The sequence below is a fragment of the Ochotona curzoniae genome, unplaced genomic scaffold (genome assembly GCF_017591425.1).
Source record: "Ochotona curzoniae isolate NIBS_2020 unplaced genomic scaffold, NIBS_Ocur_1.0 contig_2469, whole genome shotgun sequence".
NCBI classification, from domain to species: domain Eukaryota; kingdom Metazoa; phylum Chordata; class Mammalia; order Lagomorpha; family Ochotonidae; genus Ochotona; species Ochotona curzoniae.
Window position 1 is genome coordinate 1459888 of NW_024465471.1, and position 13597 is coordinate 1473484.

Consider the following 13597-nt stretch of genomic DNA (forward strand, 5'->3'; position numbering starts at 1 on the left):
GTTTGGGAGCAACAGACACTGAAATAGAGATGTCAGGTAGGCAGTTGCTTACAAGAATCTTGAGCCGAGGGCAAAGAGAAAAGCTGGAGGGAGTGTTTTAAGGACATTCCCTCCTCCCTTCCTTTTATTCATAGCAATCCAGAACAGACTCAGAGTCAGTGATCTTTCTTTGTTTCTACTACCCACCCCAGGAAACTTGCTGAACTACTGTGTGCCATCTGGGTCCCATACTTCAAAGAGACCCTGAGGTGCAAAGTGTATTGTAGTAGGAATTGAAAGATCTGAGACAGTTTAGTCTGGAGAAAAGAAGACTTTCCAAGGGTTACAATAGTAATCAATTACCTGGTAATAGAATTAAGATCCTTGATTAAAGATTGCAATTGTGGTGGTTTAGGTTTCACAAAACTAACTTCTCCCAAATTGGCATGGACTATCCTAACCAGGAAGTAGTGAAATTTCTGTGACTTTTGGTATAATGGCCATTTAAATTTCAAAAATCTATTCTCTTTCTGTCTTTAAGAATCTGGTGAGTATTATGCATAGTAGTTTATGTATCTTATTGATACCCTTGGTATTGGTTGCTACAATAAAGTGACATTCTGGAAATAGCTACAACACACACTTTGAATCTTTCAGTTACATAATCAACCATTTTACTAAATACAGGCATATTTTCATTCACATACAGCTAAATAAAGCATTTTCACATTTCATTACAGTGCACAACAAAGTAAGGAAAAGTATACAGTATATTTTATTCTGAAATATGTGACAATCTAATCCAACATGCAGTTGTAGTCTTTGTTACAAGTTAGTTTATCTTTTCTTTATCTATGTAGTAAAATAGCTTCTAAAGCCTTATCCTTAGTATTATATTAACACCTGATTTTTTCACATGTGTTTTCTAAAACCCACTTATTGCAGTGACAATAGCACTGAATTCTACTAAAATGACTTTAAAATTTCTAGAACTGGTTTAAACAATTATGCTCAGCCACCTCCTCTTAATTTATGCCAAGTATTTTTAAAACTGCCACCAAAAATGTCAGGAATTGAAAAAGTATACATCTAATGTATTTTAGTCAAGAAAACTGTAGACAAGTTTTGTTTCTATGCCACTATAAACAGATAAGAATGCAGTCCTTTAAAAAAAAGTTTTCAGCCAATTAAACATCTTTTATTTGCCTTCTGCAACTATGAATCTGACAATTCACTTTTACCACCCAAGCCATGTCATGTGAAACAAATATAGAGAAGACAATTGGTTCATTTGTGGTTGATGCTGCAAATTGATCTAAAGTGGTCTGCTCATCCAACTTGGGACATAGGTAGCAGAATGATCTTCCATAATTTTCATTATTTGGCTTCTTTATTCTGGCTGAAGCCAATGCCCAAACTTTCAGATTCAGTCACATCCATACAGAAGTTCAATAATATATCTCAAAGCAATTTACCATTCTTATGCTTTGTATCACAATGGATATGAGAAATTTGACTAATTGGAATAGTTTTCTTACTGTGAAAAGTATATAGCTTTTGACTAACTGGGCTGGCTACAATCCAAAAACTAAAGCATCACCTTTCTTCAAGAAATAATAATCTTTAGGCCAGTCATTCCAATTTGCTGATGTGTTTAGCTATCTGTTTGCCCGAGAATTAAACAGCTGACTCTCAAGGGTAGACAGATATATGGCGGACAGGTGGCCCAGGTCATTGTGGGATGAGCATTTTATTTCTGTCCCACTCCCAATTGCTGTGTGTGGTTATTTTCAATAAAATGTTCATTGTGTTTCAGTGATAAGAACACTTACAAGCCAACAGTTCCAATGTGGTTTTAGTTGTGCAGTTATTCACTTGCTTAAAGCCCTCTTATCAATAATACCTGAACAGGCTTCACCTTTGACTAATTCCCAGGTGCCATCAGGAATATAGCTGAGTTCCAATCATAAGAAAAACATATCCTAACATGTAGAGGATATTTATTTACAGTCATATCTCTTCCAAAGTAAACACATTAATAGTTGTTTATTCACCTGACTAAAGATGATGTGATGAAAAGAACTATGAGCCAGGAGTCATTGACCTTAGTTGACTGCTCTGTGAAATAGGAACAGAAAGTTCTCAGCCTTGTTATGGTGATGAAATAATTATCACAAGTAACAGCAGTGTGTTTCCAAAGGTGAGAGTGCTCACTCTAGAGCATCCCCATGTTATCCCTGCCAGGTGTTTAAAGAAGCAGCAGACTGTTTACTTCAATATTGCAGTTGTCAATTAATGAAATCGCAGACAGGCATGGTCAGAGGGGGAAAGAATATGTCTACCCATGTGATAATTTTCATGCGGCAACTTCTTTTGCACAGCTGGGAATTACACCATAAGGGTATATATTTTCTCAAAAAGCCTGCTTTCTGTATCTACATGAAAATATCTTAGCAAATGTCTGGTCCATGTCCCTCATTTCACAGAAGTCAACTGGTACTTTTCAATCAAACCCTACATACACAGTTGCTGTCGAATATTCTCACTGAATAAATTGATCTCATAATCTTTTCTAGTTATGTTAATTATTCTCCATGTGTTATTTTTTCCCTGTACATATTTCTTTATGTTCATGCCGTATGAATTAGTGGAAATACCAAGGAACAGTTGTCTTGTGTGTAGGTTTGTTTTCCTGGGATCTAGCTTTCTAAACCCTCTGGGGCCTTCAAGGGCACACAGAGCAGTCATTTCTCAGCCTGGGCACAAAACTGCCTGGCTGTGTCCAGCACATGAGCAGAAATCCACTCCCTCTGTTACAGCACCCAGGCTGGCCCATCCACCCCGGGAAGGAGGCTTACTTGATATCCAAATGGAGGTTCAGTTCTCTTCAATCACAGAAAGGTTCTGTTTATTTTGATTGCTTTTGTAAGTTCAACTGGGAGAGCATGTTTGGGAAATAAAATAGACTGACTAGCACAAACATCTCCTCTCTGATTTAACAACCTCTTCTGAAGAGTGAACCACGTTTGGCACAAATCCACTCTTCACCCCTTCCCAGCCCTCTTGGATTGTAATCTCCCCCCTTTTAACCAGCTCATATATGTCTCTTGTCAGGTCTGTGAAGGCTTTCTCCACATTAATGGCATCTCGGGCTGACGTTTCAATGTACTTCATGCCGTATGCAGCAGCCAGTTTCTCGGCCTCGTGGCGAGTCACTTGCCTCTGAGTATCCAGGTCACACTTGTGACCCACCAGAACAAATACAATTTGGTAGGGCTGAACGTGTACTTTAGTCTCTTCTAACCACTCATGGACATTCTGGAAGGACCTGCGGTTGGTAATGTCAAATAAGAGAAGACCACCTACTGAGTTCCTGTAGTAGGCGCGGGTGATGGATCTAAAACACACAAGAAAGAAGTAAAGAATGAAGGCCATGCCCAAACTCCTATACTTCAATGAACTAAGGATATTTTAGGGTTCCTGATTATTACTGACACAGCCTATTAATAAAAGTTATGTTCTTAAGAAAACCAAGCAAATACAAAAGCCATTCTATAGTAATTATGATATGCAACTTTTCCATGGGAAAGCATTTGATATAGCACCTTGTAGAAATGAATACTTATGGAGTTTCAGGCGGAAATGATTCACTTTAATTTCTTACCTACAGACACAACCACAACTAACTCTCTACCTCTAAATGTGAGTAACTGACAGACATCCTCTTCTACAAAATAAGTCACAGGGTTACCATGAGGTAAAAGAAATTGTTCTGTGATCTAAAGGGTTAGACCATTATTCATGCTAGTAAATGAAACAGGAATTGTCAAAAATAAAAGTGGACTTACGATAGTATGAATGAAAAGTATAAATATCTTTTTCCATTGAGCATTAGTATATTTTACTCTTTCCCTTATAATCAAACAGGGGTCCTTAGTATGTTCTGTGAGGAAAAAGGCAATCTTGTTTTCTTTTCCAAGCCATGTAGAAATGGGGGGAAAAAAGAGGTAGTAAAAGGTTTCAGGAATATATTTCTGAGAGGCAGACTCAGGATCCACCATCTGGGAAAACCTGCCTGAGTAGTCAAACCCTAACCCCCAAAATGATATGGTTGATTTCAATCATGGGAGTTAGAATATTTCTACAATTTCTTATATATTTGCTATAAGTCTTAAATGGGAGTCTCACTGATTCTAACTTCTTGATTTGAAGAGCTTCATTTCCAATATATATCATGCTACTTCGCTTGGAGGAAGTAGAACTTGCCTTAGACGACTGTGATTTTTATGTATGTCTATTTTTGGATTTTCTTTCTCTTTGAAGAAGAGAAATAGTGAAGGACTCAATAACTTTATGGTTAGGGAAAATGGTCCAGTGTTAATAGAACAAACATTGCCGAGGAAAGTATAGTCCTTACCAGGCGACTGTAAGACCAAAGAAATTAATCTCCAGAACCAAGTCTATCAGCTTCAGGGAGTGAAAACATTTCAAATGGCCTTGAATTCTGAGGATACATGGCTAATGATAGGTAAACCAGAAAATTAGATATAGATGAAGGTTTTGGTTTGTAAAAAGCTTGATTCAAAAAGTCAATAAGCTGTAGGTTCCTGTCGAAAGTGTAAGAATGTATTATTACATTAATGGAATGTGAATATCTAGCAAAGAAAGTGACAAAACCCTTTTGAAGCTTAACATAAGGCTACATAAAACTTAGAATCTTTCCCACATAAAAATAAGTCCTAGTGAAAATACAAAGGGCAAAGTGAGAAATATCTTAAATGACAGGAAATAATTAATATTCTTAATCTGTAAATAACTTGCAAATCAATGTTGTGTGATAAATAGTAAACATTGGCTGAATAGGCTGTGAATACAGAAATTCCAATAAACATGCCTTCATGGATGAAGAATGCGATTGCAAGCTCAGAGTGAGCCTATACAAGAGTATTTGCCACAGTATGGTCTGTAGAAGCTGGCAGTTGGAGACAACTTGAATTATCTGTTTTCCCCACCCTTCTTCAATTACCTAACCAGTATATTCTATGCTCAATTAGTGGTCAATGGATAAATTAATAAATGAATAAATGATCGTAAACATGGACTATTGAGTTCTCAATCTGGTTCTTCCTGCTATATGTAAGTTTAGTTCAAATTGTTCTCTGTGGGAACTCTGCTTGCCCCCGGAAGTGTTTTCTGTGTTTCCTTGGTTAGTCACACTGATCTTCAGTTAACTTTCCCTGTTTGTGCATGTGTAATTACAAATAACAAATGCCACAAAGGACTGTAAGAAAAACATTGTCACTGGTCATCACGTAGCAGGTGTTACAGCAGTGAGAGGAGCTACAAACGCCAAGACTTGTGTAATTTGTGATTATGAATCTCCCTACCCCAAACACACAAAGAGGATTTGGAGTGAAGGGGCTGTGTGCATTTGAAAAATTTGCTGTGCGAGTTGCCTCACGTGGCTTCCCCAGAAGCAGGTGCAGCATCCAGCACTTAGTAGATGACCACTGAAGATCTGCTGGTTGTACGCAGGAATCAATTTATTAGTCTCCATTTGCTTTGTATTACCTGGCTAGGTATGTGTATCACGTATGTACCTCTGTATCCACCTGCCAGCTAGCTTAGGAGTGCCCCTGGGAACGGTTTTGGAAGTATCTAACATAGGGACTGAGGTGTGGAGCACAGGACTCAAATCCAGCTAGGGGCAGGTTATTGACTGGCCTTGTGTTCCACAGAATTTCTTTTCTCACACTGAACTCACAGCAGGCATCCCCCATCCCCGGATCCCCAGTTTCGGGTAGCCACTAGGACCTGGAAGTCCTGGCTTCCCGGCTCTGTGCAAGCCCTGAAGACCCTCCCAATTGTGATGGGCCCAGTCTGCGCTCCCACCTGAACCTCTCTTGACCCGCAGTATCCCAGATCTGGAGCTTGATGCGTTTTCCTGGCTCAATCTCCACCAAACGGGAGAAAAAATCCACCCCCACGGTGGGGTCCGAAACCTGGGCAAAGCGACCCTCGGTGAAGCGGCGAATCAAGCAGGACTTGCCCACCGTGGAATCCCCGATGACAATGAGCCGGAACTGGTACAGCCAGATGGCCTCCATGGCCGCAGCTTGGCAGGTCTCCTTGGCCCAGGTCGGGGGCGGCAGGAGGAAGGACCCCGCCTAAGCCTCGGAAAGCGCGGCTTGGCCCCGTTCTAGCTGAACTGTGAGTTCATCGCTGGCCTGCTAGTCCGAAGCAAGGTAGGCCCAGGCGCCGGGAGAGCAAAGGGATAGATGCTGCGCTTGCAAAGGTGATGAAATGGCAGCAGCATCAGCACCACGCACTCTGACTCATCACTGACAACCGGGTTACTGTAATCCCCCGTATAGATGCGACGCCCGGTGCTGCCGCAGTGTCTCTAAGAAGAGCGCACTCACAAACGACCTTGAGAACAGCTCATTTTTCCCATTTCTTTCCCTTTCTTATCCTTCTTTCTCTTCCTTTCCTTTCCTCAATTTCCTTTTTCATTTGCTTTTCTTTCATTCTTTTCCCTTTTTATTTTCTTGCGTTCCTTTTCCTCTCCCCGCCTCTCCTCTCCTAACATCTGTCCTCTTCTATTCACGTTTCTCCTCTTTCCTCTTACCTTTTCTTTTTCTCTTCTCTTTTTCTTTTTTAAAAATCTCTTCCCTTATTTTTAGTATTTTTAAAAAAATTATTTGAGGTCTCAGTGCAATGGATCAGCAGCTAAATCTTTGCCTTGCACGCTCCACGATCCCATATTGACCCTGGTTTGTGTCCCAGTTTCTTCACTTCCCATCCAGCTCCCTGCTTGTGGCCTGGGAAAGCAGTGGAGGACGGCCCAAAGCCTTGGGACCCTGCACCCGTGTGGGAGACCCGGAACAAGCTCCTGGCTCCTGACTTAGGATCTGCTCAGCTGTGCCTGTTGTGGCCACTTGGGGGGGTGGATAAGAAACTTTTCTTTCTCCATCTCTCCTTCTCTCTGTAAATCTGATTTCCCAATAAAAAATAAAGAAGTTTAAAAGAAAATTTTTCTTTGTCTTTGAATTTTGACATGTTTTCCATGATATGTCTGTGGATCTCTGTATTTTTCTTACATGGAGTTCACTGACTTTCTTGAATGTGTAGGCTGTTGTTTTTTTTAAAATAAATTTAAGAAGTTTTCTGGGGCTGGTTCAATGGCTCAACAGGCTAATCATCCGTCTGCAAACACCAGTATCCCATATAGGCACTGGTTTGAATTATGGCTACTCCACTTCCCATCCAGCTCCCTGATTATGAGCTAGGAAAGCAACTGAGTGTGGCTTGGATCCCTGGGCCCCCACACCTACATGGAAGACCCAGAGGAGGCTTCAGGCTCCTGGTTTCAGATTGTCTCGGCTCTGGCCATTGTGGCCATTTTGGGAGGGGTCAATGGATGGAAGATCTCTGTCTCTGCTTTTCTCTGTGAATCTGCCATTCAAATAATAATTTAAAAAAAAAAACCTCACATAAATAAATATTTTAAAAGTTTTCCACCATTATCTCTCTCTTCTTAAAAGATTCATTTATTTTTATTGGAAAGGCAGATATACAGAGAGGGGGAGAGACTTCTGTTCTCTTCCATCCGATAGTTCACTCCACAAGTGACCCAAGTGACCGCAATGGCCGGTGCTGAGCCAATCTGAAGCCAGGAGCCAGGAGCTTCCTTCGGGTCTCCCACAAGGGTGCAGGGTCCCAAAGCATTGGGCTGTTCTCGACTGCATTCCTAGACCACAAGCAGGGACCTGGATGGGAAGTGGAGCCACTGGGATTAGAACTGACACCCACATGGGATTGTGGCACGTTTAAGGCAACGACTTTAACCACTACGCTATCACACCGGGCCCCATTATCTCTTTAAATTGTTTTTTGTTTTTGTTTTTGGTTCTTTCTTTCGGTCACCCCCATTTTACAAATGTTGGTGCACTTGGTACTGTCCTACCTTTTTTTTTTTTTTTTTGGTTCTGCTTACTTTTCATCCTTGTTTTTATTTTTTCCTGTTTTTCAGCTTTCCTTTAGTTATATGAAGACATTGACAATGTTTATTTTGGAGCTTGTTAAGTTGCTGATGTTGTTCATTAATGTGAAATGACAATGGTATTGGTAGAACTCTCCTTTTTCCTGATTAAAACCTTCTGTTAGGCTTTGCTGGTTACTGTTTTGTTTTTGTTTTTAATAAATCACTGGTGGTGCAAACTGTAAAATTCAATGCAATCAAGAAATCAAATTGAAGTTCCTTTGAAAAATAGTTTTTGAGCTTCATTCTTGTTGTTCTGACCCTAAGAGGTCTCCACTCAGCTGTCTTATTTCTGATTCTGTTCTGCCAAGTGCCTAGTCTAGACTGCATTGTCATTAAACCCATGATTATCTTCTGCAGTGCATTTTACTACAATCTCCACTGTTCTTGTGTGTGCCCTTTGATTTTGGTTTCTCCATTTTGTTGTGAATGAGATCAAGCTCACTTGGAAAAGGTTAGGAGGTATCTTCTCTGTGGCTATGTTCTCTCTCAAGGTAAAGATCTGGGCCAGGGTTCTGGAGCTTGGGTTGAAAATAATGGCAAGCATCTCTCTCTCTCTGAGTGAAGTCCCTGTACCAGGGTTGAGCAATCAGAGTAGGGCATGAACTAGAGGTGAAACTACAATCTCATGAGCAAGGGAAAGACTTATTAGGGTCCTCCTCAGCATGCTATGCCTAAGGTAGAGCCTTCGTCCCATGAGTGAGGGTTGAATGGAAAGAGGAAACGCCCCTTGCTCAATCATCTGGGATTCAGCCTCAGTAACATGTAGTTAGGTTGAGAAAAGTTGACAGTTAAGAGGAAAGAGAGGGTAGAATTAGGGTTAGGGGTGACAGTAGTCTTATTTCAAACATCACACTTTCCTGCCTTTTTAAAAATCAAATCTTAATGATTTGATTTGTTGTTTATCATCAGGACCACTTTCAGAGTGTTTAAATGATTATTTTTAAAAATAATTTTCATGAGTTTCAATGGGCAAATGTGTTCTGCATTTCTCATTTGTAGCACTTCTTTCAAAAATTTAAATGTACTTGTTTTTAGTTGTTTGTTGCATGGGTGAGGAGGTTGCAGGGTCATGCAGGTCTCTGGAAGGGCTGGGAAGGGATGGACAGGGGTTGACGAAGGGCTAGGGAAAAGACCCCATCCTCCTTGCTGTGACTGACAGTCAGGGATTATGTCAGCATTGGGGGACACAGATGGTCCCCTGGTTTCATCCCAGGGGCCCTGATGGGGGAAGAACGTCCTGAGGCTGTTACTTGAGTAGTCTCCAACTGTTCTGACATAGTACGGGCTTCTTTGCGCCAGGTGTGAGATGCCACTTCCCATACTTGCCAGCTGCCTATGACTGTTCCGGTACGTCCATAGACTAAGATGCTTGGTAGAGAATTTGGCCTGTAGCGTTGCTCAGCCTGCTCTGCCTCCCATCTTCCCCAGAGGCACTCAAGGTCCTCTGTTGAAACAGACCCGTCTTCATGAGCATCCCAGTATGTTGTTAGTTTATCCAAGTCAGCAGCAGGGGCACCCTTGCCCCCCCCCCAACATGTGCTCCAATGTGTTCCCTAAAGTTGACAGTTGATGGAGTAGACCCATTAGGCTAACACCTAGGAGCCACTACTGAGTTGGTCCCCAGATCTGTCTCTGGTTGCAGCCCAGCCCAAGCTGGCCAACATCTAGACCCAGCCTTGCAGGTAGCACTTATTTGTATAGAAGGATTGTTAGCCACTTGTCTTTCATATGGGCTTTAAATATTTTCTCCAAGTCAATAATTTATCTTGATTTTCAAATTATGATTTTTGCTTAAATATAAAATACCTTAAAATTTTGCTAAGTATGAACATCCTTTATGTTACTGGTTTTTAGTCTTTTCACTTATGTTTTGAGAAAGTTATTTTTCAAAATTAAAATAGCTATTTTTAACTGACATGTAAAATTTGTGTATATTTTGGTGGCTCCAGTTGTTGTTTCCATACATGTAAACATTGTGTAGTGTTCAATACATTTATTTCCTCAAACATTTAACTTTTTTAATGATAAAAGCATTCGTAACCCATTTTTTAGTTTTAAGAGAAATATACATCACATTATAATTACATGTAAGCATTTCTTATTCCCATCTATTGCTTAGTGTCCACTAATGATCTCTTTGCAGGGCACTCTCGCACCTACCCTTGCTACCCTCTCATACCCACTTCTATGAGGTCACTTTTTTTTCTAGTTCACATGTGAGATTACACAGTACTTGTCTTTCAATGCTTGGCTTATTTCATGTATTTGATTTAATATTATGACTTCCACTGCCATCTGTGTTGTTGCAAATTACAAGGTATTATCATTTTTAAAGGCTAAATAATATACCATTGTGTATATATCACAGATTTTCTTTATGAATCAGCTAATGGACACTTAGCTTTTCATTTTATTGGTTATTATCAGTAGTGCTGTAATACATATGGAAATGTAGATGTATCTGACAGAAAAATTCTTATTTCTGGAATGTAGATCCAGCAGGGAGACTACTGGATTATATGGTAGTTTTAGTGTTAATTTTCTGAAGAAAATCTTTTCCATAGTAGTTGCACTAATTTACATCCAGTTCACCATGTACAAACGATCTCTGTTCTACTGCCATCTGTTCTTTGTGCCAACACGTAACGCTTTCATAATAGGAAAAAGCCTTCTATTAATTTTTAAAGAATTGCTTCCCTAATGAATAAGATTTCCTTCCCCGTAATGGGTAATTCACATCAGTAAGGAAAGAAATTTCTAGTGCCAGGAGCCCACCATGAAGTCACGTGTCTGGCTAGTTCGAACAATATGTGTCTCAGAATTTTCAATGAGATTGTTACATGCAAAGGTTATATGACCAAAGGGAATTTGTTTCAGATCAAGCTGAGCAAACACATAAGGATATAATTTTGTAATATAACCTTCTGTTTAGCCTTTCCATATATTTCTGTTTGTATTCAAATCACAACTGTACCACTAACTACATGAGTGAGATTGGGCTGAAGATATGACTTATTTGAGCTTTAGTTTTTCTTGCTGGCAAATATAAAATAATAGTAACCAAAACATTCTGGATCTATATTTTCCTATTTTAGAACTAGGGATAATTATAATAACCACTGTTAAAATAAAAACAATTTTCCCAAACCTAGAAAAATATAAATACTTGCTTGATATATTGATGTTACACCAGGTCACTTTTTAATAGCCGTTTAAAGAATATAAAAAATATTTACATAATGTCAAAATGGGATAGTGACAAATGAATATTAAATTACTTGACAAAAATATAAAACTGATAAAGGTATACAGTATTTAGGGCACTATACAGTCAGAATTATAATTGTGAATAAACTGATTTTATGGCATCACAGAAAACACATTCCCAAAGATAAAGTGTCTTATTGTCAGTATTCAAATCAGTTAACTTATCATTTGTCACTATTCCTTTCGTGATTATATAAGTCACTAGTCTTTACTCTTTAAAGGGATATTTTCTTCTTATTGATTCTTTTATGAATTACTTCTATATGCCTTACAGAGTTTTTGTGAGAATTAAATAGTTAACTAATAATTACAATGCATTTTCAATGAGCAGTTACTGAATTGAAGTATACGGATGTCATCTTGAGGATAATGAGAAATGAAGCTGGTCTGGGATGTACTTTTCTGGGTCTTGGAACCTTTGAAAAAAGATTAAGATTATTTTGTTCAAGAAAGTAATTCTGAACTTCATTAGTATCTATAAAATTGCGTAACTATTTACTGGTCACAAATGCTTATCTTGGTATATGTCTGAGCTTACTGGTGACATACTTTATTTTTTAAAAAAAGTTTAATTAGGGCAGAGCAATGGGCGACCCTCGCCGCTCAGGCGCATGTGCATGTTTGCTGAGAATGTTCTTCAGGGCTGCAGGTTCTGCAGCGGGTGCCTGGGAACTAGCGATTCGGTTCTACAGGTTCCTGCTCTTCGCTTTTGTCCTGGGAGGAACGATGGCATGGATCATGATTAACGTGTGCATGTACCAGGAGTCCTTCTATGATGGCTACTGCAGGAAAGCTTCAGAAAGAGAGTATCAGAGAAGGCTGGAAGGCACGTCCGAGCTTGGGCTTCAGAAGCTGATACAGTGACTATGAAGCTAGTCAGTACTGGCTCAGCGCCTTGAGCAATGTACTACTGTTCGGCGTCTGGTTCTTCACAGCTGGGCTCTTAATAGATACACACTGATCCCAGAAGCACCTTGCAGGGACTCCATAGTGCTGGCGTTTCTGTTCAGATACTTCCCAACTCCCTGTAGGAAAACACTGCCTCCTATAACAATGGCTGGTCAAGTATTTCTTTCTTTCTTTCTTTCTTTCTTTCTTTTTTTCTTTCTTTCTTTCTTTCTTTCTTTCTTTCTTTCTTTCTTTCTTTCTTTCTTTCTTTCTTTCTTTCTTTCTTTCTTTCTTTCTTTCTTTCTTTCTTTCTTCCACAAAAATTTTTAGTACCTACTGTATGCCAGCCATTGTTTTTTTTTTTTTATGTGATACAGTTTTATAGGCACTGGGATAAGCATATCAAGGGATTAGCATGCTTCTTAGCGCTTTGCTTTTTAAAATAAAAGAAAATCCTAAAAAAGCCCCTGTACTTTCAGAAATCACATTAGTAAAGATGAAAGAATCTGAGCTGTTCACAGAAGTCACATTCCACCATCAGCTACAGGTGCAAATTCTCACATCAACAAAGAGGTGACACTACACTACACATTTATTTTGGTTTTATGGTTTTCAAGGACAGTATTTGGGGACATCTCTATGTCTATGGCTTTAATCAGTGCCTTACTTTTCTTTGAACTTGTTTAAATTTGATCAAACTCTATTCTTTGTCCCAAGACTATAATAATCTAATATTTCAGTTTTTTTTGAGTATACATTTCTGCTTGGTTCATCTTTGAACATATATAGTAATGTAACATTTTAAATTCTGTAGAGCACATTGTGATTATTTTCTAAGGACCATGTAACTTATCATTTTATGTACAGCAATGACTTTCAGTCAGGCAAATTTTTCTTTTCAGGTTTTGTATTTTTTTTTGTTTTGACAATTTTTACATACTTGATTAGGGCACAAAGGGTCAAGGGCTATAGGAATGTGGGTAAGACCATTGTTTCCACATTATTACTATTTTTTTCTGTATCTGGGGTAAGGTGGGAGGTAAAGGGAGAAGCCCCACCTAGCCTCCCACCCATCCCAGGTCCCTGATGTGGGGCATGCTCTGAAGGTCCTGCTCAAGTGGTTTTGATAGTTCACCAGTTCTGAGTTGCTGCCATTCTCACCATTCCAAGCATGATGAAATCTCTCCAGAATCTACTGGCTAGTCAGCCAAATTTCTAAATTTCCTTTTTATTTGTATGAATGAAGACTCTAACTGACTTTGTAACCTTGTCATATATTTTCTTCTGATAACATTTTTTCTATTTTTCACATTTATTTATTTCCATTTGAAAGACAATAGATTTTCCATCTGCTGGTTTACATCTCAAATGCCCACAAGAGCTGGGACTGGGTCTGGACCAGGATGAAGCTAGAAGCTG

The 13597-nt window shown here is 39.3% G+C and overlaps 1 protein-coding gene across 1 annotated transcript; it reads right to left on the bottom strand.

The window, feature by feature from the left end:
- Window positions 1-808: 808 nt before the first annotated feature.
- RAB39B (RAB39B, member RAS oncogene family) lies at window positions 809-6388 on the bottom strand. The gene is made up of 2 exons (XM_040974665.1): window positions 5872-6388; window positions 809-3376 (listed from the first exon to the last, which is right to left on the bottom strand). Exons 1-2 carry the CDS (start codon window positions 6084-6086, stop codon window positions 2950-2952), a joined length of 642 nt encoding a protein of 213 aa, XP_040830599.1. The 5' UTR covers window positions 6087-6388; the 3' UTR covers window positions 809-2949.
- Between the last annotated feature and the right edge of the window lie 7209 nt (window positions 6389-13597).